The sequence below is a fragment of the Pan paniscus genome, chromosome 23 (assembly GCF_029289425.2).
Source record: "Pan paniscus chromosome 23, NHGRI_mPanPan1-v2.0_pri, whole genome shotgun sequence".
Classification (NCBI taxonomy): Eukaryota; Metazoa; Chordata; class Mammalia; order Primates; family Hominidae; genus Pan; species Pan paniscus.
In genome coordinates, this window is record NC_085927.1 from 29,985,023 (window position 1) to 30,012,571 (window position 27,549).

Sequence of the window (27,549 nt, forward strand, 5' to 3'; positions counted from 1 at the left end):
ACAATAAAATCCACCCCCGCTCTACTCTCTCTGTACAGTGACTCCTCCACCCTCACCAGAGCCATCCCCGGGTCTGCCTTATTATCCCCACTGCTCAGGTGGAGAACCTGAAGGGCCAAGGGAGTGGCCCCAGCTCCCGAGTTCCTGAATGAAAAAGTGAAAACACGAACCCAGGAGTGTGGGCCAGTGCTGACGCTGACATGCACTTAGTCATGGGGTGTTCACCACCACACAGGGAGTCCAGCATTCATGTATAAGCCCTAAAGCAACGAGCCCAAAAGGCCCCAGACACTGCCCATCATCATAAAGTGGCCTCCGTGGTCACACAACCCAGGGCAGTTATAGGCTCATCTCCCCACGGACAGGCATAGTCATCAGTGTGTCAAAAGCACAAAGATCCCCAGGTGTTTGGCTCAGCTCACCGATCCTTTTTTTTTTTTTTTTTAACTTTTAAGTTCAGGGGTACATGTGCAGGATGTGCAGGTTTGCTACATATATAAATGTGTGTCATGAGAGTTTGTTGTACAGATTATTGCATCACCCATATATTGAGCCTAATATCAGTTATTTTTCCTGATCCTCCCCCTCCTCCCACCTCCTACCCTCCAGTAGGCCCCACGCTCACAAATTCTAAGAGGAGTGGGGGACCACAAAGGCCAGTGTGGCCCACTTCAGTTGTGAAGTTAATCTGCTCAGCAACTGGCCAAAGTCTATAAGGATGGGTGATGTATTTTAGTAGATTTAGTAATACTATCTTCCCAAGCCCTAAAATGCTCAAATCCTGCCAGCCAAAAATGGTGAGGAGGGACAGATAGGAACTCTGTGTGGCACTTGGTTATTAGCCTGGCTTCCATCCCTTAGTGGCAAGTCTCTTGTATATGTGGGTTAAAGACCCTCAGCCTCAAGCCAAGCCTCCTCCATGAGGAGCCATCTCACTATTGACTGGCTAGTGCCGGGTATGGCCACCAGCCCAACTGAAACAAAATGTTGCTTTAAAACAAGTGTAAATCTCATACATACAACAGGCAAATGCAGAAGCAGTGTGGTCTCGCAAGTTGTAAAGAGGACAGTCGCAATTTTGCTGGACTTCAACCTGGGTAGAAGACATGAGGGAACTCTGTCACTGAATCACGGCAGAGTTCAAGGCCACTTGCAGACTATTTCATGTTACAGAAGGTGGCCTTTAGCTACTAAGCAAAGGCCTCTGTTTCTCATTTCTTTCCTGTTCATCTTCTTGGTCATCCTTCTTCCGCAAGGGAAACGAGCCCAAGCAAAAGACAGTTTCAATATTAATTTGACCGAGGTTTTGTGCAGTTAATTATCATCCAGGTAATCAGGTGCAACCCAGTCTGCCTAGCAGCCCCCCTGTCTCTGCTCTGTGTTTTCATTTAATAAACATTTTGGTCTACTTACTATGTGCTAGATTTTCTCGAGACCAAGTAAATGAGATAGAATCTTTATGTTGGCAGCTAAGTTAGATTTAACATAACTGACAAAAATTAAAATTTCTGATTTCTTGTAAAAATATTTTGTATGTGTGAATGCATACTGAATGTAAAGTGGATAAAAAAAATCACACTTGCACTCATGGAAGGCTTTTCATGAATTTGTCAATTTCTATTTTTTTATATTTCCCCATTTCACCGGATAATGCATACCTGAACCTGGAAACTGATTCCCACAGCAGAAAGTGTTCTGAGCCACATCCCTTAGCTTCACTAGTGCAGGTCCACCTGGGAGTATGTCCCACCATCAGCTTGACCCATGCTGTGATCAGCCACCTCCATGCATCACACCAAGCAAGCCCCTGGGTGATTCACAGTCTCCAGCACCAGGGCACTGACCTTAACTCTGTGTTCTTCTAGCTCCCCATGAGGACACCGTACACGACATCGCTAATGAGGACGCTGTATATGACATCGCTACTGAGGACGCCATATATGACATCGCTAACGAGGACGCCATCCAGGGCATCGCAAACGAGGACGCCGCCCAGGGCATCGCTAACGAGGAAGCCGTCCACGACATCGCTAACGAGGACGCCGCCCAGAGCATCGATAACGAGGACGTGGTCCACTACATCGCTAACGAGGACGCCACCCAGGGCATCGTTAACGAGGACGCTGTCCACAATATCGAGGACGTTGTCCACAATATCGCTAACGAGGACGCCGCCCACGGCGTCGCTAACGAGGTCGCCGCCCAGGGCGTCGCTAACGAGGACGCCGCCCACGCCGTCGCTAACGAGGACGCCGCCCACGGCGTCGCTAACGAGGTCGTCGTCCACGGCGTCGCTAACGAGGTCGTCATCCACGGCGTCGCTAACGAGGACGTCGCCTATGGCGTCGCTAACGAGGATGCCGCCCAGGGCATCGCAAACGAGGATGCCGCCCAGGGCATCGCTAAGGAGGACGCCGCCCAGGGCATCGCACACGAGGACGCCGCCCAGGGCATCGCTAACGAGGACGCCGTCCACGGCATCGCTAACGAGGACGCCGTCCACGGCATCGCTAACGAGGTCGCCGTCCACGGCATCGCTAACGAGGTCGCCGTCCACGGCGTCGTTAAAGAGGTCGCAGCCCAGGGCATCGCGAACGAGGACGCCGCCCAGGGCGTCGCTACCGAGGACGCCGCCCAGGGCGTCGCTAACCAGGTCGCCGTCCACGGCGTCGCTAACGGGGACCCCGTCCAGGGCGTCGCTAACGGGGACGCCACCCAGGGCGTCGCTACCGAGGACGCCGCCCAGGGCGTCGCTAACCAGGTCGCCGTCCACGGCGTCGCTAACGGGGACCCCGTCCAGGGCGTCGCTAACGGGGACGCCACCCAGGGCGTCGCTAACGGGGACGCCGTCCACGGTGTCGCTAACGGGGACGCCGCCCAGGGCGTCACTAACGAGGTCGTCGCCCACGGCGTCGCTAACGAGGTCTCCGTCCACGGCGTCGCTAACGAGGACGCCGTCCACGGGGCCGCTAACGAGGTCGCCGTACAGGGCGTCGTTTACGAGGACGCCCTCCACGGCGTCGCTAATGAGGACGCCACCGACAGCGTCGCTAACGAGGTCGCCGCCCAGGGCGTCGCTAACGACGATGCCGCCCACGGCGTCGCTAAGGAGGACGCCGCCCAGGGCGTCGCTACCGAGGATGTCGCCGACCTCATCGCTAACGAGGACGCCGTCCACGGCATTGCTAAGGAGGACGCCGCCCACGCGATCGCTAAGCCGGACGCTGCCCGCGGCATCACTAACGAGGACGCCACGGCATCGCTAATGAGGTCGCTGCCCACTGCGTCGCTAAGGAGGATGCCGCCCACAGCGTCGCTAAGGAGGACGCAGCCCACACCGTCGCTAAGCAGGACGCCGTCCACGGCGTCGCTAACGAGGACGCCGCCCAGGGCGTCGCTAACGAGGTCGCCGTCCACGGCGTCGCTATCGAGGACGCCGTCCAGGGCGTCGCTAACGAGGACGCCGTCCAGGGCGTCGCTAAAGAGGTCGCCGTCCACGACGTCGCTATCGAGGACGCCGTCCAGGGCGTCGCTAACGAGGACGCCGCCCAGGGCGTCGCTAAAGAGGTCGCCGCCCACGGCGTCGCTAACGAGGATGCCGCCCACGGCGTCGCTAACGAGGTCGCCGCCCACGGCGTCGCTAACGAGGACGCCGCCCACGGCGTCGCTAACGAGGACGCCGTCCAGGGCGTCGCTAACGAGGTCGAAGTCCAGGGTATCACACACAAGGACGCCGTCCAGGGCATCGCGAACGAGGACGCCGCCTATGGCATCACTAATGAGGACGCCGCCCAGAGTATCGCTGACGAGGTCGAAGTCCAGGGCATCGCACACGAGGACGCCATCCACGGCGTCGCTAACGAGGACGCCGCCCAGGGCGTCCTAACGAGGACGCCGCCGACGGCGTCGCTAACGAGGTTGCCGCCCAGGGCGTCGCTAACGACGATGCCGCCCACGGCGTCGCTACGGAGGACGCCACCCAGGGCGTCGCTACCGAGGACGCCGCCCACGCGATCGCTAAGCAGGACGCTGCCCACGGCATCGCTAACAAGGTCGCCACCCAGGGCATCGCTACCGAGGATGTCGCCGACCTCATCGCTAAGGAGGACGCCGTCCACGGCATCGCTAAGGAGGACGCCGCCCACGGCATCGCTAAGGAGGACGCCGCCCAGGGCATCGCTAACGAGGACGCCGCCCAGGGCATCGCTAACGAGGTCGCCGTCCACGGCGTCGCTATCGAGGACGCCGTCCAGGGCGTCGCTAACGAGGACGCCGTCCAGGGCGTTGCTAAAGAGGTCGCTGCCCACGGTGTCGCTAACGAGGACGCCGCCCATGGCGTCACTACCGAGGACGCCGCCGACGGCGTCACTACCGAGGACGCCGCCGACGGCGTCGCTAAGGAGGATGCCGCCCACGGCGTCGCTAACGAGGATGCCGCCCACGCGATCGCTAAGCCGGACGCCGCCCGCGGCATCACTAACGAGGTCGCTGCCCAGGGCATCGCTAAGCAGGACGCCGCCCACGGCATCGCTAACGAGGACGCCAAGGCATCGCTAATGAGGTCGCTGCCCACGGCGTCGCTAACGAGGACGCCACCCAGGGCGTCGCTAAGGAGGACACCGCCCACGGCGTCGCTAAGGAGGATGCCGCCCACAGCGTCGCTAAGGAGGATGCAGCCCACACCGTCGCTAAGCAGGACGCCGTCCACGGCGTCGCTAACGAGGTCGCCGTCCACGGCGTCGCTATCGAGGACGCCGTCCAGGGCGTCGCTAACGAGGACGCCGTCCAGGGCGTCGCTAAAGAGGTCGCCGCCCACGGCGTCGCTAACGAGGATGCCGTCCAGGGCGTCGTTAACGAGGACGCCCTCCACGGCGTCGCTCACGAGGATGCCGCCCAGGCGATCGCTAAGCCGGATGCCGCCCACGGCATCGCTAACGAGGTCGCCGCCCAGGGCATCGCTAACGAGGTCGCCGTCCACGGCATCGCTATCGAGGACGCCGTCCAGGGCGTCGCTAACGAGGCCGCTGCCCAGGGCATCGCTACCGAGGACGTCGCCAATGGCATCGCTGAGGATGCTGCCCATGGCATCACTAACGAGGAGGCCGCCCAGGCCATCGCTAAGCAGGACGCCGCCCACGGCATCACTAACGAGGAGGCCGCCCAGGGCGTCGCTAACGAGGTCGCCGCCCAGGGCGTCGCTAACGAGGATGCCGTCCACGGCGTCGCTAACGAGGTCGCCGTCCACGGCGTCGCTAACGAGGACCCCGTCCAGGGCGTCGCTAACGAGGACGCCGCCCACGGCGTCGCTAACGAGGTCGCCGTCCAGGGCGTCGCTAACGAGGACGCCGTCCAGGGCGTCGCTAACGAGGACGCCGTACACAGCATCGCTAACGAGGACTCCGTATACGACATCGCTAATGAGGATGCCGTATATGACATCGCTAATGACACCGTACAAGGCACGCTAACGAGGACGCTGTACAGGACATCGCTAATGAGGACACCATACAAGGCATCGGTAATGAGGACGCTGTATACGACATCGCTAACGAGGACACCGTACAAGCCGTCGCTAACAAGGACACTGTACACAACATCGCTAATGAGGGCACCGTACAAGACATCACCAATGAGGGCGCTTTATACGACATTGCTAATGATACCGACAAGGCACGCTAACGCGGACACTGTACACGACATCGCTAATGAGGACACCGTATAAGACATCGCTAGTAAGTATCGCAAGAACAAAAAACCAAACACTGCATATTCTCACTCATAGGTGGGAATTGAACAATGAGATCACATGGACACAGGAAGGGGAATATCACACTCTGGGGACTGTTGTGGGGTGGGGGGTGGGAGGGATAGCATCGGGAGATATACCTAATGCTAGATGACGAGTTAGTGCGTGCAGCACACCAGCATGGCACATGTATACATATGTAACTAACCTGCACAATGTGCACATGTACCCTAAAACTTAAAGTATAATAAAAAAAAAAGACATTGCTAGTGAGCACACTGTATACGACATCGCTAATGAGGATGCTATATATGACATCGCTGATGAGGACGTTGTACACGACATCACTAATGAGGACACCATACAGATGGCTTGAGCCCAGTAGTTTGAGACAAGCCTGGCAACACAGCGAGACCTCATCTCTACAAACATTTTTTAAAAATATGCCAAGCATGGTGGCGCATGCCTGTAGTCCTGGCTATTCAGGAGGCTGAGGTGGGAGGATCACCTGTGCCCAGGAGTTCAAGGCTGCAGTGAGCTATGATCACACCACAATGCTCCAGCCTGGGCAACAAAGCAAGACTCCATCTCTAAAAATAAAATTAAATTAAAAAAAGATCTTCGCCGTAAAAGAGGTATGCTCAAATGCAATAAAATCATATAAGAAGGCCAGGTGTGGTGGCTCATGCCTGTAATCCCAGCACTTTGGGAGGCTGAGGCAGGTGGATCATGAGGTCAAGAGACTGAGACCATCCTGGCCAACATCGTGAAACACCATCTCTACTAAAAATACAAAAAACAATCAGCTGGGCGTGGTGGCACACACCTGTAGTCCCAGCTATTCAGGAGGCTGAGGCAGGAGAATCGCTTGAACCTGGGAGGCGGAGGTTGCAGTGAGCCAAGATTGTGCCACTGCACTCCAGCCCCGCAACAGAGCGAGACTCCGTCAAAAAAAAGAAAAAAAGAAAACCATACAAGAAGCCCCTACGAATCTGGGTGAATCAGCAAAGGCTTCACAGGATAGGAAAAGGCCATGAGTATGAAAACATGAGTGGGGAGTTGGCCTAGATGGTAAATGAGGAGAGGACAATACGGCCAGGAAGTGCATGTGCACAGCAGACGGGAGATGCAGGGCACGGCTGATTGGCAGCTACCTGTACTTTAATATTCCTGGAGTGTGACGTGTGAGGCAAACATGGGGTGGTGGGGTGAGTGCTGGAGATGAGGCGGACAGTGAGCCATCAGCATGTTAGTAACAGGGGAATCCATGGGCGTTTCATGCAGCTCCAAGGCGTTTCATGCAGCTCTATGTGAGCTCATCAGACTCCAATTACCCAAATCTGTTTCTTACCAATGGTAGTTAGGATTTCCGTAGGTACACTGGATGTCTTCCCAGGACACCTGGAAGCCAGAAACAAATGGGGTCAAGCAGCCAGCTGACACAAGCACCCACAGAGGACAGGACGCTATAATGTGCCCCTCATCCTCCAGACAAGCCCACCCCTAGCAACTCCCAAGAGCCTGGAGCAACAGCAGCAGGATGTCTTGTGCAATGAAGTATGTTTAGCGCCCTTGTCCCTGTGTTTAAACTTGGTCATGCTTTTCCCAGAGGCCTAACTTACATATTTCTAACTCTCCTTGCTCTCTAGACATTTCCCACAAAGCAGGAAGCTGCAGAGCATGAGCCTAGAGCACCAAAAACTTAGAAGTGAAGTGAATTGAACCCTTGCAGAGGTGCAAACCACATGGGGACTTCAGACCGAAAAAGGCTTGAACCCTCATCAAAGGCCCTACACCCAGACAGCAGGATCACAGTGTGTCTTGATCTCAGAGACCCAGGCAGCCCTGAGCCCAGCATTTGCTAGAGGTGGCCAATCCAGGGCAGGAGGCAATTGTGGATGATGTTTCTTACCAAGCAAATATTGGAGTCATTGAAGCAGAACCATTTTCCATCCACAGCATTCCGGATGTAGACACAGTAATGACCGGAGTCTGCCATTCCCATGTGCGCAATCACAGCAAAAAGCTCATACTGCCCTCCAGACTGGAAAGAGACAGGCACGAGACAGTTCACCCACCACCACAAACACGACTGCCTCACACATTTATACCTGTCCACCCGAGGCCCGACTCTGGGACTTTAGAATATTAGAAAACAGTCCTGACCCACGGCCAGTGGGCACCCTCCAGGAGGGGCTTTCCTGAGTGTGGATCCTGAACTGCGAAGGCTCAGCAGCTTGGCAGGGCAGAGCACACAAGAGATGGAAGGCAGGAGGTCATGAGAGAGGCCCCCAAAGCCAAGGCAAGATTAGAACTTTCCCCTGGGAGGGGTGGGGATCATCAGAACACAGTTCTGTTTCTCCACAAGCCCAGGAATGACCCTAACCTGAGCCACCGTACCCAGCCAAAAAAGTCTTTTGTAGGGGGAGGGGAGACAGAGGGCAAGGGCGGCACACGCAAAGCTGAGTCACCCACAGTGGAAGCTGAAATTATCCCTATTTCCATTTGCAGACTTTGTGCAGAACTTTACAAAATGCAGGGCAATATCTGTATCTAAATATTAGTTTACAAGAAATAAAAGGGTTATAGATGATGTTAAAAGATATCAACCAGCCAGTGCTGGCATATGAAAAAAATATTCAACCAAATCAACTGCAAGGAAAAGAAAAGGAGCGGAAATCTAAAAGGAACTTAAGAAAAGAAAGAAACTTAACCAAATGCAAGTGTAGGCGTTGTTTGGATCTAGAGTCAAACAAACCACATAGATTACACAACAGTCAGGAAGTCTGAACGTTGACCAGATATTTGATGCTATTAAGGAATTGCAAGATGGAGATGATTATCTTTTGAGTGCTTATTCTTTAGGGATACATAATGAAGTGTTTATAAATGAAATAGTATGATGTCTGGGATTTGCTTCAAAAAAATCCAGTACAGGGTTGGGTGAAACAAGAGGGTGGGTTATAGGAAAAGCAAGACCTGCCATGCGTTTTGGTAACTGTTACAGCCAAGGATTCACTGTCTAACTCTTCCTTCACTACACACTTTGGTATCTATTTGTAATGTTCCATAACAAAGTCTTTTTTGTTGTTGTTGCAAAGATGGAGTCTTGCTTTGTTGTCCAGCTGGGCTCGACTCCTGGACTCCAGCAATCCTCTTGGCCCCCCAAAGAGCTGGGATTACAGGTGTGACCCACTGCATCCAGCCAAAGAAGTCTTTTTTAAGTGAAAAACAATTTTAAATATACTTCATCGGGCAGAATCTGCAGGTAGAAATAAAAAGAACTAGAAGGAAAGAAAAAGAGAATCCTATGAAATGTATACGGTCTAAGTAGGGAAAGAAATCATGTTATAATAGGAGCTATTGTAACGTATTATCAGGTCTTAATTTTCTAAATGTCATAGTTCTAGAGCATAAATAGCCAAACAGACCAATAAAACAGAAGAGACACTCCAAAAATAGACCCGTACATACAGGAATACAAAATTTGTTATGTAGCATTTCAAATCTATGGAAAAAAAGATATTTGTGTCTTTTTTTTTTTTTTTTTTTTTTTTTAGTTTTTCTTGTTTTGTTTTTAGAGACGGGGTCTTGCGTTGTCACCCAGGCTGGAGTACAATGATAGATCATAGCTCACTGCAGCCTCAAACTCCTGGGCTCAAGTGATCCTCCAACTCAGCCTCCCAAGTAGCTGGGACTAGAGGTTTGTGCTACCACACCCAGCTAATTTTTTTTTTTTTTTTTTGAGAGATGGGGGTCTCATTATGTTGCTGAAGCTGGTCTCGAACTCCTGGGCTCAAGCAATCCTCCTGCCTCAGCCTTTTGAGGTGTGGGATCACAGGCATGAGCCACATCACCTGGCCTTGTGTCTCTTTTTTTCTCAGAATCTCTTGATAAGTTATTATCTCAGGACAAGTGAATTAAACTTTACTCTGATTAAATGTGGTCCAGTCAACTGGCTACTTTATGATTATCCTCAAAGTGGGCACAGGCCATCTGAGGAAGAAAGTTTGGTTGGTACTATGAACCCACAATGACATGTTTGCCTATGCATTTCTGTGTATTCCACATTATTTCCAAAGAAGCCTACTGAATTCTGGATTCTGTCCCTCAGTGCTGTGAGGCATATGAACACAAATCCAATATTTAGAAAGAAGAAAGGCTATTGAGGCTGGGGACAGTCTCTGAGGAACAGGTGGCTCCTAGCAGACTGGGGGTGAAGGAAGGGAAAACAGAAAGGACATGGCATCTGGGGAGAGGCAGGATGGCAAGGAGGTCGGGATCATCCCACCTGCTCCTCAGCATCACAAGACTCTCGCTTCATTGGAAGGATCTGGCTGAAATCCAAGAATACAATCACTGAAATAAGAGCTCAAAAGAGAAGCTCAACAGACTAAATCAAGCAGAAGAAAGGATTAGCAAACTAGAAGATAGGTCACTGGAAATCATTCAGAGGAGCAAAAATGAAAAAGAATGAAAAAGAATGAAGATATCTTAAGAGAGTTAGGGGACATCAAGCCGACCAAAATAGGCATTATCAGAGTCCCAGAAGGAGGAGAGTGAGAAGAGATGGAAAGCTTATCCAAAGAAATAACAGTCACGAGTTGCAGATCAACATTTCAGTCAATGGCAGACCACATGAGCACAGTGGCCATAGCATGCAGCCTAGCTGTGTAGTAGGCTGTCCCATCTAAGTTTGTGTAAGTGCACTCCATGATGTCCACACAATGACAAATTCACCTTCTGATGCATTTTCAGAACGTATCCCTGTTGGTAAGCAACGCATACCTATAATGACTGAAAACTTCCCAACCCACGGAAGGAAATACAAATCCACATCCAGGAAGCCCAAAGGACACCAATAAGACTGATCTAAAGCAACCCACATCAAGACACATCATAATCAATTTCAAAAGTTAAAGACAAAGAATTCTGAAAGCAGCAAGAGAAAAGCAATGTATTATACACAAGGGAAAACCCGTAAGTGTAGGATTTCTTCTGGGGGTGATGAAAATGTTATGAAATTAGATTGTGATGATGGAGGCACAACTCTGTGAATACACTACAAACCTTTGAATTGTATGTTTTTAAATGGATGAATTTTACAGTATGTGATGCACATCCCAATATAGCTATCTAAAAAAAAAACCTAACCTATTTGTGAATTATTTTGTAGAACATGTTTTCTCTTTTTTATTCCTTTATTCTGTTTTCCTGCAGTTCCCTAACTGTGGTGGAATAAGCTTGGAGGAGATGCCTTCACTTACTCTACTGAGAGGCAGAGAAAGGTTAGGTATGGAAGTAAAATGTCCATAAATAATATCAATTCTGCACCTCCAAAGATGTGTGCCTCTTACACAAATGTCTCTATAATCTGAGGGGTCCAGGCTACCTAACTTGCTTCTTGTTGCTTCACTGCCCATTAGTTCCTCTCTTCACTCTCTAAGCTTCCCATCCCCTTTGGATCAGCAGCCAGGAACCCAGTGGGAGGGTATCTTACGGGGCACGTTGTACTTCTGCAGGCAGTAGGCCAGCTCCAGGGGCCACACTGCTTTCTGCTGGCTGTCCTGCATCTTCTCCAGCAGCAGAAGCATCTGGAAAGGGACGCTTCTCCTCTGCTCGTCGGCTCCCCTGGGCACCGTGATCCTGCCACACAAGAACAGCCAGAAACCTCCTTACATGTAGTTCTCAAAGCTAGGTGAACACTGGAATCACCTGGGAGAAATTTTAAATCTTCATATCCAGGCCACTCCCATACAAATTAAACCAGAATTCTGGGTCGGGGCGCGGGGGTGCGGGGCGCGGGGGTGCGGGGCACGGGCAGTTATCAGAATTTTTCAGTTCCTCAGATTATTTCAATGTGTGGTCAAGGTTGAGAAGCACCATGTGAGTGAATCTGCTCTACAGGGGACCCTCTAGAGAGGGGGATCAGCATGACTGCTGCCTTGGCCCCTCTGCACCCTGCCCAGCAATCGTGCTAGAGCAGACGGCAGATGCACGAGGTCCTGGCTCCACATCTCGGGCAAGCAGCAAAATGTCCAGCCTAAAGCTCTCCAGACTGCAGAGGCACATGCTGGGTTAGGTCCTGGGAAGAAAGGCAACGTGAAAGGCTGTCCGTGTGGTTTGGCAATGATTCATTTAATCACAGGCATTTTTCGGATGGGAAAAAGGAGAGAGCACAGGGCAGAAAAGGAGTGATAGAGAGAGACAGAGGGAGAGAGTGCATTGTGTGAGTGTTGGTGGAAGGAGTGGTGTGTACTCCCCACTGACTTACTCCTTCTCCGACTTTGGTCTAGTCCCAACTCTGTCTTTTAACCAAGTCAGTGGCTGTCAATCCTGGCTGCATTTAAAATCACCCAAAGAGGGCTTTTAAAAAGTACCAATACCTGGCCAGGCCCAGTGGCTCATGCCTGTAATCCCAGAACTTTGGGAAGCTGAGGCGGGCAGATCACCCGAGGTCAGGAGATTGAGACCAGCCTGGCCAACATGGTGAAAACTCGTATCTACTAAACATACAAAAATTAGCCAGGTGTGGTGGCGGGCGCCTGTAATCCCAGCTACTTGAGAGGCTGAGGCAAGAGAATCCCTTGAACCTGGGAGGCGGAGGTTCCAGTGAGCTGAGATTGCACCATCCCTCTCCAGCCTGGGGACAGAGTGAGGCTTTATCTCAAAAAAAAAAAAAAAAAGTACCAATACCTGGGCCGCACCCCAGACCAACCTAAGAAGTTTTAGAAATAATGTGTAGGCCAGAATATGCAGAAGCCAATCTTTCCTCTGCCAGCTTTTGAGAGAAGATCTCAAAAAGTCCAAGTCACTGTGAATAACTGAATATATTAAAAATGAAACAATACAGGCCGGGTGCGGTGGCTCTTGGCTGTAATTCCAGCACTTTGGGAGGCTGAGGTGGGTGGATCATGAGGTCAGGAGATCGAGACCTTCCTGGCTAACACGGTGAAACCCCATCTCTACTAAAAATACAAAAAATATTAGCCAGGCATGGTGGCGGGCTAGTCCCAGCTACTCGGGAGGCTGAAGCAGGAGAATTGCTTGAACCCGGGAGGCAGAGCTTGCAGTGAGCCAAGATCGCACCAGTGCACTCCAGCCTGGGCAACAGAGCAAGACTCCATCTCAAAAAAAAAAGAAAAAGAAATAATACAAACGCTTATCAGCCTGAAGAACAGTCTTACCTCTTCAATATCCTGGCAAAGTCCACATTCATTACAAACACCTGAATCAAGGAGTTAAGGCAGCAGGTCTGTCCAATGTTGTGTAAACCAACCAGGCCTATAAGGGGAAGAGAAAAAAATGCTGAGGGCAAGGCCTAGGTAAAGAAGTTGACAAGGCTGGGCATGGTGGCTCATGCCTGTAATTCCAGTACTTTGGGAGGCCGAGGTGGGCGGATCACCTGAGGTCCGGAGCTCGAGACCAGCCTGGCCAACATGGTAAAACGTGTCTTTACAAAAAAATCCAAAAATCAGCCGGGTGCGGTGGCTCACGCCTGTAATCCCAGCACTTTGGGAGGCCAAGGCAGGCGGATCACCTGAGGTCGGGAGTTCGAGACCAGCCTGATCAACATGGTGAAACCCCGTCTCTACTAAAAAATACAAAACTAGCTGGGCATGGTGGCACATGCCTGTAATCCCAGCTACTCGGGAGGCTGAGGTAGGAGAATCATTTGAAACCAGGAGGTGAAGGTTGTGGTGAGCCGAGATCACACCATTGCACTCCTTTCTGGGCAACAATAGTGAAACTCCATCAAAAAAAAAAAAATAAGAAGAAGAAGAAGAGAACTTACAGCAGGGTGTGGTGTTTCACACCTGTAATCCTAGCACTTTGAAAGGCCAAGGTGGGCAGATCACCTGAGGTCAGGAGTTCAAGACCAGCCTGGGCAACAGGGCAAAACCCTGTCTCTACTAAAAATACAAAAACTAGCCAGGCATGGTGGCAGGTGTCTATAATCCCAGCTTCTTGGGAGGCTAAGGCAGAAGAATCATTGGACCTAATTTATTGATTTTTTTTAACTTGGAATATGGTGTCATGACAAAATCATGCCACTGCACTCAATCCTGGATGACAGAGCAAGACTCTGTCTCAAAAAAAAAAGGTTACTTTTTATTTCCTGAAAAGCTTGACTTCCTGACAATGAAAGTCCTAAGGAGCGAGTGGCAGAAGACAGCTGGCAGCTGGCAGTCATCGGTGGGGCAAAGGCAGAGATACCACTGCTGACTCTACTGGGCCTCGGGCCTCAGCGCTCATGGGAAGGGACCCTCTTTCAAGCTTTTGGAGGGGTAAGGGAGGGCCAGGTAACAGTGCCTACATCTTAGGCACCGAAAACAACTGGAGCTGCTTCATGCAGTCAAGAATCCCCTGAAGAAGGAAGGCAGTTACCTCCCTATTCTCGAGATCTCTTCAGCTGGCCTGGCTCTCATCCTTTCCAAGACCTGGCTGTTTGCTTTGCATTTAGTTATATGAGCTAATTCATATGCTTCTAATAAATGCCTTCCATCCTTCTCCAAAGTTAGCCCTAGAGTATATTGCTGTTGTTTACAATCAAAAAGCCCTAGAGATGTACTCTCCAATTCTCTTAATAACCTCATTTTCTGTCATTACCCCTGTTTTAGTACAAGTAGCTGAGCTTCAGAGAAGTTAAAAGATGTGCCCAAGGTCGCACAGCTAATGAGTGTCACAGTCAGAATCTGAACCCAAGTCTGTCTGATGTGGGGTCATGACAAGAGCATGGGTTTTCTTGGGAGAGCAAAATGACTTCAAATCCCCACTTCCCGCATAAAATGCACAATGGGTGTAGCAATGCCAAAGCCACAGAGCTATTGAGGATGGATGGAGGTGATGCATAGGAAAGCACATGGCCTAGGGTATGTATTCCCAACACTTTGGGAGGCCGAGGTGGGCAGATCACCTGAGGCCGGGAGTTCAAGACCAACCTGACCAACATGGAGAAACCCTGTCTCTACTAAAAATGCAAGATAAGCTGGGTGTGGTGGTGCATGCCTGTAATCCCAACTACTTGGGAGGCTGAGGCAGGAGAATAGCTTGAACCCAGGAGGCAGAGGTTGTGGTGAACCAAGATCATGCCATTGCAGTCCAGACTGAGTGAAAAGAACAAAACTCCATCTCACACACACACACAAAAAAAGAATTAAGAAAAAATATTTGAACACTTCTTTTTATCCCTAATTTATTCATTTTTTTGAACTTGGAATAGGAACACTACTGCCAACAAAAGTAATTAGAGAATATAGATGTTAAATCTATTCTCTAAATGAATTATTGCTTATTTTAAAATTGCATATTAATTAATTACAGGAAATTTGGAAAGTAAGAGACATATGAAGAAAAAAAGGTAAGAATGATTTGTAATCCCTCTGAGAGTTACCCATTAATGCCATTTTTGGTATATTTCCTCTCAGTTCTTTCCCCCTCCACCACCAGTATGTGTGAGTAGTTTATGTTTTATAAAGCTGGGTTCATACAATATGATTTCTTGGCTGGTGTGGTGGCTCATGCCTGTAATTCTAGCACTTTGGGAGGCTGAGGCAGGCATATTGCTTGAGCCTGGGAGTTCCAGACCAGCCTAGGCAACACAGTGGGACCCCATCTCTACAAAAAGTAAAAAATTAGGTGGTGGATATGGTGGCACTTGCCTGTAGTCCCAGCTACTTGGGAGGCTGAGACCAGAGGATCACTTGAACGGAGGAGGAGTCTGCAGTGAGCCTAGATTGTGCCACTGCACTCCAGCCTGGGTGACAGAGTGAGACCCTGTCTCAAAAAACCCAAAAAAGATTTCTCTATAATTTCTTTTTTTATTCAGTAAAATATTGTAGTTTTCTCTATCTTGATTAAACAGTCTAAAATAGTTTTAATGTCACCATAGTATTCCATTTTAAAAATTTGTCAAAATTTATTTAACCCTTATTGTTACATTTCCATTTTTTAAAATAGTGCTGCAGCTGTTGATTTGAAAAGATACTTTTTTCAGGTAGTTGACAACCAAAATATCCCCTTGATGGGTTCCAGCATACCCCATGCCTCAGTATCACACAGTATACCTTTGTAACTAACCTGCATGGTACCCCCGATTCTAAAATAAAAGTTGAAAAAAAATCATCTAGTGTTTTAAAACAAATTATGTATTATTTTTGGGCCAAGCGTGGTGGCTCACACCTGTAATCCCAGTTCTTTCAGAGGTTGAGGTGGGAGGATCACACAAGAGGATCCACTGAGACCAGGAGTTTGAGACCAGCCTGGGCAACATAGTGAGACCCCCATCTCTACAGTAATTAAAAAAAAAAAAAATTAGCTGGGCATGATGGCATGCACTTGCAGTCCCAGCTACTTAGGAAGCTGAGGTGAGAGGATTGCTGGAGCCCAGAAGTTTGAGGTTACAGGGAGCTATGATGATGCCACTGCACTCCAGCCTGGGTGACAGAGCGAGACTCTGTCTCAAAAAAATATACTATTTTAAATTTATAAATCACAATTGAATTACATTTATGTAGTACAATGTGATGTGTGATGTATGTATACTGTTAAAGAGGAAAGCCTTTGACTAAATTTGACAGAGTTTAGTTGAACAGAAAAAAGATTCATGAACCAGGTAGCACTGAGAACCAAAAGTGGTTCAGAGATCTCTGCTCCACAGGTGGGCAGGGAATATTTACAGCCAGAAAACGTAAGTTTCATTGAGAAATAGCCTGTTGGTTACAGCTCTGCAGTTGCCTTGTTTGAACATGTTTTTGGCAGCTTGCAGCCTGTGAAGGGCTGAGAGCTCAGCTGCTGTGATTGGCTGAGACTGGGCTACTTATTCCAACGGCATATTCTCAGGTTAGGTTGCAGTTTGTTTTGTTTACCTATGTGAACCCCCAATAGCTGAGACAGGTCTCAGTTAATTTAGAAAGTTTATTTGCCAAGGTTGGGGACGTGCACCCATAAGAGCCTCAGGAGGTCCTGACATGTGCCCAAGGTGGTCAGAGCACAGTTTGGTTTTATACATTTTAAGGAGACATGAGACATCAATCAACAGATGTAAGATGAACGTTGGTTCGGTCCGGAAAGGCAGGACAGCTCGAAGCAAAGGTGGGACAACTCGAGGTGGGGAGGAGGCTTCCAGGTCTTAGATAGATAAGAGACAAATGGTTGCATACTTTTGAGTTTCTGATGAGCCTCTCCAAAGGAGGCAATCAGATATGCATTTATCTCAGTGAGCAGAGGGGAGACTTTCAATAGAATGGGAGGCAGGTTTGCCCAAAGCAGTTCCCAGCTTGACTTTTCCCTTTAGCTTCTTGGGGCCCCAAGATTTATTGTCCTTTCACATCTATTAAGTTAGATTACAGTGTGCTATATATGGAGGCAGCTTTATTTTATTTTAATTAATTAATTTATTTGTTGGTGATGTTGATTTCTCTTGTTTTAAAATCAACATTATAGGCTGGGCATGGTGGCTCATATCTGTAATCCCTGCACTTTGGGAGGCCGAGGTGGGTGGATCACTTGAGGTCAGAAGTTCAAGACCAGCATGGCCAACTTGGCAAAACTCTGTCCCTACTAAAATATACGAAGATTAGCTGGGCACGGTGGTGCACACCTGAAATTCCAGCTACTCAGGAAGCTGAGGCAGGAGAATCACTTGAACCCAGGAGGCAGAGGTTGCAGTGAGCTGAGATTGCATGATTGCACTCCAGCCTGGGTGATAGAGTGAGACTCCAACTCAAAAATAAATAAATAAATAAATAAATAAATAAATTAAAGTCAACTTTACGGAGAAAAATTTACATTCAAGAAAATACGCCCATTTTAAGTGTCCAGCTGGATGAATTTTCAGAAATGTGTGTACCCTCATGACCACTTCCTCAATCATGATACAGAACATTCCCATAACCTGGAAATCCCTGCGGCCCTTTGCTGGCAGTTTCCCCACCCAGCCCCAGGCAACCCCTGATCTGCCCTCTGTCACTGTAGACTAGTTTTGCCTTTTCTAGAATCTCATATAGAGGGAGTCATGCAGTATGTACTCTCTTGTAGCTAATGTTTTTGAGGTTCCTTGGTGTTGCTGCATTGTTTTCTATTGCTGAGTAGTATTCCGTTCTACAAGTGTACCATAATTTGCTTATCTACTCTTCTGTGGCTGGACTTTCCAGTTTGACGCTAATATGAATTGTGGAGGCAGTTTTAGACCAAATTTAACTTAACAATACAATATGAAAAGATTAAGTCAAGCTAATGAACATACCTGTTACCTCACTTACTTGGCATTCTTTTAAGTTGATGCACTAGAAATTTTCTCTCTTAGACCGGGCACAGTGGCTCACACCTGTAATCCCAGCACTTTGGGAGGCCAAGGCGGGGGGATCATGAGATCAGGAGATCGACACCATCCTGGCTAACACAGTGAAACCCCGCCTCTACTAAAAATACAAAAAATTAGCTGGGCGTGGTGGCGGGCGCCTGTAGTCCCAGCTAGTTGGGAGGCTGAGGCAGGAGAACGGCATGAACCCAGGAGGCAGAGCTTGCAGTGAGCCGAGATCGCGCCACTGCACTCCAGCCTGAACGACAGAGACTCCGTCTCAAAAAAAAAAAAAAATTTCCTTAGTTATTTTGAAATATTCATTATTATTGACTATAGTCTCCTGCTGTGCAATAGACCTCAAAACTTTTTTCTCCTGCTTGGCTGAAACTTTGTACCTTTTGAAGAGGAAGTCTCCATTCCCTTGTTCTGCCACCTCACCAGCTCTGGTAACCATTATTCTTCTACTGAATGAATTCAACTTTTTTTTTTTTTTTTGAGATGTCTCACTCTGTCACCCAGGCTGGAGTGCAGTGGCACAATCTCAGCTCACTGCAACCTCCGTCTCCCAGGTTTAAGCGATTCTCCTGCCTCAGCCTCCCAAGTAGCTGGGATTACAGGCGACCGCCACCATGCCCAGCTAATATTTGTATTTTTAGTAGAGACAGGGTTTCACCATGTTCGCCAGGCTGGTCTCAAACTGCTGACCTCAAGTGATCCACCTGCCTCAGGTTCTCAAAATGCTGGGATTACCAGTATGAGCCAGGGCGCCTGGCCCAAATTCAACTTTTTTTCTTTTTTATGAGTGAGCAGCAGCAAGATTTATTGCAAAGAGCGAAAGAACAAAGCTCCCACAGTGTGGAAGGGGACCCGAGTGGGTTGCCCCCAAATTCAACTTTTAAAAGATTCCACAGGCATGTGAGATTATGTGGTATTTGTCTTTCTGTGGTATTTGTATTTCACTTAGCAGTATGCCCTCTAGATTTATTCGTGTCATTCCCAATGACAGAGTCTTGTTCTTTTTTTTTTTTTTGGAGATGGAGTTTCATTCTTGTTGCCCAGGCTAGAGTGTAATGGCGTGATCTCAGCTCACCACAACCTCCGCCTCCCGGGTTCAAGTGATTCTCCTGCTTCAGCCTCCCAAGTAGCTGGGATTACAGGAATGTGCCACCACACCTGGCTAATTTTGTATTTTTTTTTAATAGAGATGGGGCTTCACCATGTTGGTCAGGCTGGTCTTGAACTGCCGACCTCAGGTGATCTGCCCGCCTGGGCCTCCCAAAGTGCTGGGATTACAGGCATGAGCCACTGCTCCCGGCTGAGTTTTGTTCTTTTTAAGGCTGAATAGTACTTCGTTGTATGCGTGCACCGCCTTTTCTGTACGCATTCATCTTAGGCTGATTCACTTAGGCAGATTCCACATCTTGGCTACTGTAAATGGGGCCGCAGTGAACATGGGAGTGTAGACATCCCTGAACACACTGATTTCAATTCCCCTGGATATATTCCCAGAAGTGGGATTGCTGGCTCACACGATAGTTCTATGTTTAGTGTTTTGAGGAACCTCCATGCCATTTTCCATCGCGGCTGTACTATACACCGGCAGTGTACTAGGATTCCCCTTTTTCCACATCCTGGCCAAAACTTACCTTCCATCTTTTTCATAAAACTTGTTCTGATGAGAGGGAGATGTTATGTCACGGTGGTTTTAATTTGCATTTTCCTAAAGATTTAGGTTGCCACTGGTCAGCTCCGGGCCCCAGAGCTTCTTCAGTACTTGCTGTCTATAGTAAGCATCTCAAACTTTAACGTGCATGTGGATCACCTGGGAATCTTGTCAAATGCAGCTTCCAGGTAAATGGGTCTGCAGTGGGGCCTGATATTTTGCCTTTTGAACAAACTCCCCGATAATACTGATGTTACTGGTCCCAGGACCTGCCTTTGAGGTAGCATTTTTTCATGAACCTATTGGCTGTTTGTATGTCTACTTTTGAAAAATGTGTTTGGTTCCTTTGTTCATTCTTACATTGGCTTATTGGTTCTTTTGCTGTTGAGTTGATTGAGTTCCTCATATATTTTGGATATTAGCCCCTTTTCTAATGTATGGTTAGCAGATATTTTTTCTCACGACGTGGGTTATCTCTTTGTTACTTGTTCCTTTTGCTGTGCAGAAGCTTTTCAGTTTGATGCCATCCTGTTTCTATTTTTGCTTTTATTGCCTGTGCTTTTGGGGACATACCCAAAAAATCATTGCCCAGATCAGTGTCATGGAGCTTTTCCTCTGTGTTTTTTTATAGTAATTTTACAGTTTCCGGCATAATGTTAAAGTCTTTGATCCATTTTGGGTTGATTTTGGGGCATGGTGTAAGATAAGGGTCTAATTTTATTTTCTGCATATGAATAGCCACTTTTCCCAGCACCATTTATTGAATAGAGTGTTCTTACCCCTTGGCGTGTTCTTTGTGCCTTTGTCAAAAGTCAATAGTCAGCCGGGCACGGTGGCTCACGCCTGTAATCCTGCACTTTGGGAGGCCAAGGCAGGTGGATCACCTGAGGTCAGGAGTTCAAGACCAGCCTGGCCAACATGGTGAAACCCCATCTCTAATAAAAATACAAAAAATTAGCCGGGTGTGGTGGCAGGCACCTGTAATCTCAGCTACTCGGGAGGCTAAGGCAGGACAATCGCATGAACCCAGGAGGCAGAGGTTGTAGTGAGCCGAGATCACTCCACTGCACTCCGTCCAGCCTGGGCAACATTCCTTCTGTGTTCTGGGATATATATTCTTGAGGGTATTCCCATCTGTGGATAGTTGCCAGTTAGATTTCTGTGGTGGGGAAGTGGAGCTAGAGTATTCTTTTCCTTTTTTTTTTGAGACAGCATCTCACTCTGTCATCCACGCTGCAGTGCAGTAGCATTAACATGGCTTCATTGATCTCTTGAGCTCAAGTGATCCTCCCACCTGAGTCTCCTGAAAAGCTAGGGCTACAGGCATGCATCAGCATGCCCGGCTAATTTTTAATTGTTTTGTAGACATGGGTTCTTGCTGTGTTGCCTAGGTTGGTCTCAAACTCCTGGACTCAAGCAGTCCTCCTGCCTTGGCCTCCCAAAGTGCTGGGATTACAGGCGTGAGCCACTGCTCCTGGTCTGTTTCTTTTGTTTAGTATTTTTGTTTGCTTTGTTTCATGAGCTGCTATTTTGACTACAGTTTTAATATTTTTAGCAATTTTTTGGATATGCAGAAATTTAATTCTTACTCATCAAATATATTTTAGTATTTTGTGTGTTTTTTAGATTTCCTTTTTTAGGAATCTTTCCAACCATAAACTGCCAAATAGAAATACACACACACACATACACAGAGGCTATGAATAGACAACTAATTGAAATAGAAAAAAATTGATTAATTAAAGCACCTATGGGATTTTTCTCCAGCCAAATTAGCATTTTTATTTTAAAAAATCTTTTAGTGTTATTTAGCCTACATAGGAAGAGGCTTACTTATGTAGTTGATAAGAGTGTGAATTGATCAACTTTTTGGAAAATAATCTGCCAGTATAATTAAAATTATAATTAAAATGTATCATAGGTCAGTTACACCACTTTGAGAATCCTATACTACAGAAAAGAAGAAATATAAAACAAAAACATCAGTGGGATCCATGTATATTGATGATTATTGAAGTCATCAGTGGTGGGAATTTTTAAAAACAACCTTAATATCCATCTAATAGGGAATAAAGAAATCAGAATTTATCTACAATGCGCATTACTACACAGAAATTCAAATGATACATTTGATCTACATTCGCTGGAATTAGTAATGTCCATGTACTCTAATGGGAGAAAGAAAATTACTAAATAATGTAAGATTTGAGCACGTTCTTTAAACAAAACAAATCAATAAAGCCCTAAAAGGACATACTATTGAGAGCAAGTCACAAAATCCAGAAATGGCAGGGAAAATGTTCAGCAATTTGACTATGTAAAAATGAAAGTTTCTTCAAAACAAAGATAATATAAACAAAATAAAAGTTATGATACAGACCTTAAGAAACAAACTTGCTAATTATATGGAATTAATAAATGTGCAGAATATATAAAGAATATCATTACATGAATTAGAAAACTAGTAAATCATAATGAAATTCTCAGCGAGAAATACAATTGGCCAGTAAACATATGCAAAAATGCACAATCTCTCTAATAAGTGGAGAAATCCAAATTAAAAATGGAAATATTTCTTAATCATAAAATTGGCCAAGATTAGCATTGGTCATTTCCTCTGTAACTAAGGGTGTGTGGAAATAGGAACTCTCATATACTGATGGTGGGAGTATAATATCATTAAATTTTTTTGAAACACAGATTTTTAATTTTTTATCAAAATATGGCCAGGTGCAGTGGCTCACGCCTGCAATCCCAGCACTGTGGGAGGCCAAGGCAGGCAGATCATGAGGTCAGGAGATCGAGACCATCCTGGCTAACATGGTGAAACCCCGTGTTATTTGTAAAAATACAAAAACAAAATTAGCTGGGTGTGGTGGTGGGCGCCTGTAGTCCCAGCTACTTGAGAGGCTAAGGCAGGAGAATGGCATGAACCTGGGAGGCTGAGCTTGCAGTGAGCCAAGATCACACCACTGCACTCCAGCCTGGGCAACAGAACGAGACTCTGTCTCAAAAAAATAATAATAATATTAAAAATTTATACTTTGCCTCAGTATTTTATTTTTAGAAATCAATCATAAAAGAAAAAACCCACATAACTAAGGTACCAAAAAGATGAACATACAGGTATGCCCAGGATAGTGTAGGTAACGGTAACAAATAACTGAATCCAACATAAAAATTCCACAGTGAAAAAGTGACCAAATTATGGTCAAATACCCTGTTGAATAATGATGCAACTATAAATAAGAATGAGAGAGACCTATATGCACTCATAAGCAATGATCACCACATTCTATTTTATATGGAAAAGCCAGTTAGGGAACAACACACAAAGCAGGATTACGTTATGTAAAAACATGGGCATGTCTATCTGTGTGTAAGTGGATGTAGACGACTGAGTGGGCTGGGAGTTGGCGGTGACACATTTCATTCTACAGACCTAAGCAGTATTTGAATTTTTATAACAATAGCATATGTGTTTCTTATGTGATTTACTAGAAACAATTTAATTTCTTCAGTTGCAAAAGGTGTATTTTAAACCTATATAAAAGTACATGGAGATCGTCATTCAGAATAACAAAATAAAACAGCAATATAAAGACACAAATAGATATAGTACAATATTAAATACTACAATATTCAAGATGATATTAAAATTATATATATCTACATCTATATGCATGTAAGGATCTCAGTAAATGATATTGTCTAAAATTAAACTGTGGTAATTTTTGCAGACCTCCGTGAATATATTAGAAACCATTGAATTGTGTGTACACTGTGTGTGGGTGAAATATATTGCATTTGAATTATATCTCAAAGTTCTGTTAAAAAATGAATGGCTTGATATTCTAGTGCTAAGGGATGGTTTTATTTAAAACATAAACTAATAGTTTCCAGCAGAGTCCCTTAAAAATATTACAGCAGGGATTTCCAGATCACACCCACTCCCACCTTTTTAGAATTTTTGACTATTTTCCAAAGTATTGAATTCAATGAGGTGCAGGTGGAAGAAAGCGTTTACAAAGTCAGTGGGTTACGGGAGAGCTGGTGTGGGTTGAGGCAGAGTGGGGAGAGAGGCTCCTTTCAAATGGAAGCCTCTGGAACCCACAGACGGCAAGCGTAAGGCAGGGCAATCTTCTGGAGACCTACCAGAGAAAGGCTTTAGACTCAACACTCCCATTCACAAACATGGACAGGGGCATCTCAGTGTTTCCTTAAATTCACTCTTTCTATATTGACACAAGGAAATAATTAAAAGGGGGTAATTCTGGTTTAGTTTATTTCATTAAATTATCAACAAACAACTTTTGAAACAAAAACTATTAAAGTGGAACTCAATAAAATTACTAGGTTTAATAATCTGTATCTGTGACTCAGATACAGATCAGGCAAACCAGCTGTGGATGAAGCTCCCAGCTGCGGATGATGCCCCCAGACATGGATGAAGCCCCCAGCTGTGGATGATGCCCCCAGATGTAGATGAAGCCACAAATGATGCCTGTGTGGACAGACAGAATGATGGACAGGCAGATGAATGTGAGGGTTTTATGTGAAACGAGTCCACTTGGTTGTTGACAAGATGCTATTTTAAAGTTTCATTTTGCCATACTTTGAATAGCTTTTCATTAGCTAAATTTAGCCACATGTAAAATCACTAAGGCAGACACCTGGAGTTCCCATATGAAAATCAAATGTAAACCAGCAGTGACCTACTTCAATGTGATCATCGGAAGTCAGAAGTTGAGTTCATTTTTGATGTTTAAAGCCTGCATAATATTCACTGTGTTATTATTCAGTGTATTACTATTTCCTTCATGATGGAAATTTGGTTTGCCCCAACTTTCTATTCTATCAAAACACTGCTACATAGAAAATCCCCATGCACATATTTCTCCTAATTGTGGAAATATTTTACATAAAAGACTCTAGACATGGGATGAAATTCCCAGGTTATTGGAATTTTAAAATAGATAGGTACTCCCAAATTGCCCTCTTACAAATTATATGAATTCATAAGCTTCCAACTGTTATGGAGTTACCCATTTTGAGAAATCTGTGCTAAAAGGACCCAAACAATGCTGATGACAATGATCAGGATAATAAGTACGCTGGGAAGACAACAAAATGATTAAAATCTTAGACAAGTCATTCTAGGTGTCTCCACTGTTTCAGTTCTTGTGTTCATTCTTGTGGTATCTTTTCCCTTTTACCAAATAGAAAAGCTCCCTGACATCACATTGTGGCAGTCCCCATGGTTTGCCGCAGTTACTGCGGGACTGAACGAAGGAGGACGAATGAAGAAATGAAAACCAAGGAAAAAAGGAGCTGTTTAAAGAAGGGTCCAGGGAAGAAGAAGAGGGCTCCCAGCTTCTAGTGAGCAAGGGCAGCAGCCCTGAGCTTCTACAGCCCTTCATATTTATTGAGTAGAAAGAGCAGGGAGCAGGAGGTAATGATTGGTCAGCTTCTCAATTGATCACAGGTTCACATTATTGCTAACAGGCTTCAGATGTGCCTAATCTCAAGAAACGCCGCGCCTGGGGCATGACTGCCCTCAGCATTCCCTCTGGGTGGCAGATGCAGTTTGCCAACATTCTGCATTCATGAGAACAGTTTACTGTTTACTCATATAACCTCCAGTGGTACACCGAGTTGATCATGACCCTCCCTCTTTCGGCCTGCAACATCACATGAATCCAATGAGTATTGGTTAGTAAAATGCCTATGACTAGTCATCTTCATCTATGCAATTAAATATTAATTCATCAAACACTTCAAATGTAAGCAATTAATAATTAGTGAATGAAAAGTACATAATACATCAATTAGAAAAAAACTCTATTAAAAAGACATTTGTGTGATAAAAGAGATTGCCATTTTTGTATTTTTCTACAAAGTTAAAGAAAACTAAGTCAGCTTGTACAAGTGAATTTTAAAAGCCTTTAGGCCAGGCATGGTGGTTCACGCCTGTAATCCCAGCACTTTGGGAGGCCAAGGTAGGCAGATCACCTGAGGTCAGGAGTTCGAGACCAGCTTGGCCAACATAGTGAAACCCATCTCTACCAAAAATACAAAAATTAGCCAGGTGTGGTGGCAGGTGCCTGCAGTTCCAGCTACCAGGGAGGCTGAGGCAGGAGAATTGCTCGAACCCGGGAGACGGAGGTTGCAGTGAGCCGAGATGGTACCACTGCACTCCAGCCTGGGCAACAGAATGAGACTCCATCTCAGGAAAAAAAAAAAAAAAAGGCATATATATCCATTATTTCACTGGGCCTTCACACAGCCCTGCTGGTCAACCCTCGAGAATTGAGGAATCAGAGAAGTTAGGAATCAGAACATGACCTGGGACTTCTTATGTAAGTGAGAATCTTAGGCTAAATGGTCTTGCGGTAAATGCCTTTCCCATCCTCAGAAGTCTATAGTGAGCAGAAAGCAGTAACAGCATCCTCCCTTCCACTCTTCCCTTCAGGCTGGACACATCCCTGTCCCTACAGCCTTTGCAGAGACACAGGTGACAGAGCACTCAATATAGAATCCCTGGGCTCACACTGGCTTTCCTACAGACACAGGGGATCCATGAGGCCCACAGTGACATACACATGTACACAAGGATGCACATACTGACGCTGATGAGCCCTGGAAGTCAACACAGAGTGGCATACAGAAGAACACATGCAGGCACACACACAGCCACAACTGGACCTGCGAGGTCTACAGCCCCACAAATGAAAAGAGGTGCATACCATCTCACAACAAACTAGAACTTTGAGAGAACCACACACACACAGAGGTCTACAAATTCACCTGAACAAGACGCCATCCATAGTCACCGGCGTAAGGCATCTACTCACTATCACACAGAACACACTCAGGCAAGCAGACATAGATGATACATCCACAATCTACAGAGATGAACTGCAGAGTTACATGCACGGATATGCCAGTCATACATTCAGATCTGTGTAAACAGTGAGGCACACACACACATACACATGTGCACTTATACAGAAAGACTCAGACCCAGCCAGGCATGGTGGCTCAGGCCTGTAATCCTAGTACTTTGGGAGGTCGAGGCGGGTGGATCACGAGGTCAAGAGATCGAGACCATCCTGGCTAACATGGTGAAACCCCATCTCTACTAAAATTACAAAAAAATTAGCCGGGTGTGATGGCGGGCACCTGTAGTCCCAGCTACTCAGAAGGCAGAGGTTGCAGTGAGCTGAGATTGCGCCACTGCACTCCAGCCTGGACAACAGAGCGCGACTCCATCTCAAAAACAAAAAAAGAAAGACTCAGACCTGACCTGTTAGTCAACAGCCAGATGCCAACAGATAATCACATTAGACTCATCAGCAAGCACACCGTGCACACAAGTTCCACTCCCATGTACACGTTCCTGTCCCATGTACACAAGCCTGCACACAAACATGTATCCAGACTACAGAACTGTTGAGACAGTGCCCACATACACACTCATAGAGTCACCTGTGCACAGGCGCACGTACACATTGTTTCACAGAGGCACACCAGGACAGAAACACATAAGAAATGTGAGGCAAAAGCAGACCAACACCTACACCTGTAAGATACACAGAGAAACAAACACATACACAAACTTACACATAGACTCATGCACTGTGTAATCAACAGTTCTATACCCCACCAAGGCTCTTGTCCTGGTGTGTCCAGAATTGGTGGGTTCTTGGTTTCACTGACTTCAAGAATGAAGCCACAGACCCTCGTGGTGAGTGTCACAGTTCTTAAACGCAGCGTGCGCGGAGTTTCTTCCTTCTGGTGCGTTCGTGGTCTCGCTAGCTTCAGAAGTGAAGCTAC

At 46.8% G+C, this 27,549-nt stretch overlaps 1 protein-coding gene and 1 pseudogene across 1 annotated transcript in view; one reads left to right on the forward strand and one right to left on the reverse strand.

The window, feature by feature from the left end:
* The window catches only part of LOC134730175 (uncharacterized), a 23,113-nt gene extending 16,343 nt beyond the window's left edge, over positions 1-6,770 (forward strand). Inside the window, 5 exon segments of the mRNA XM_063603472.1 lie at positions 1,866-3,256; positions 3,352-3,796; positions 3,877-4,561; positions 4,657-5,732; positions 6,766-6,770. Of these exon segments, the coding sequence (XP_063459542.1) occupies positions 1,866-3,256; positions 3,352-3,796; positions 3,877-4,561; positions 4,657-5,732; positions 6,766-6,770 (3,602 nt within the window).
* LOC117978839 (putative ubiquitin carboxyl-terminal hydrolase 41) lies at positions 5,993-15,832 on the reverse strand (annotated as a pseudogene).
* Between the last annotated feature and the right edge of the window lie 11,717 nt (positions 15,833-27,549).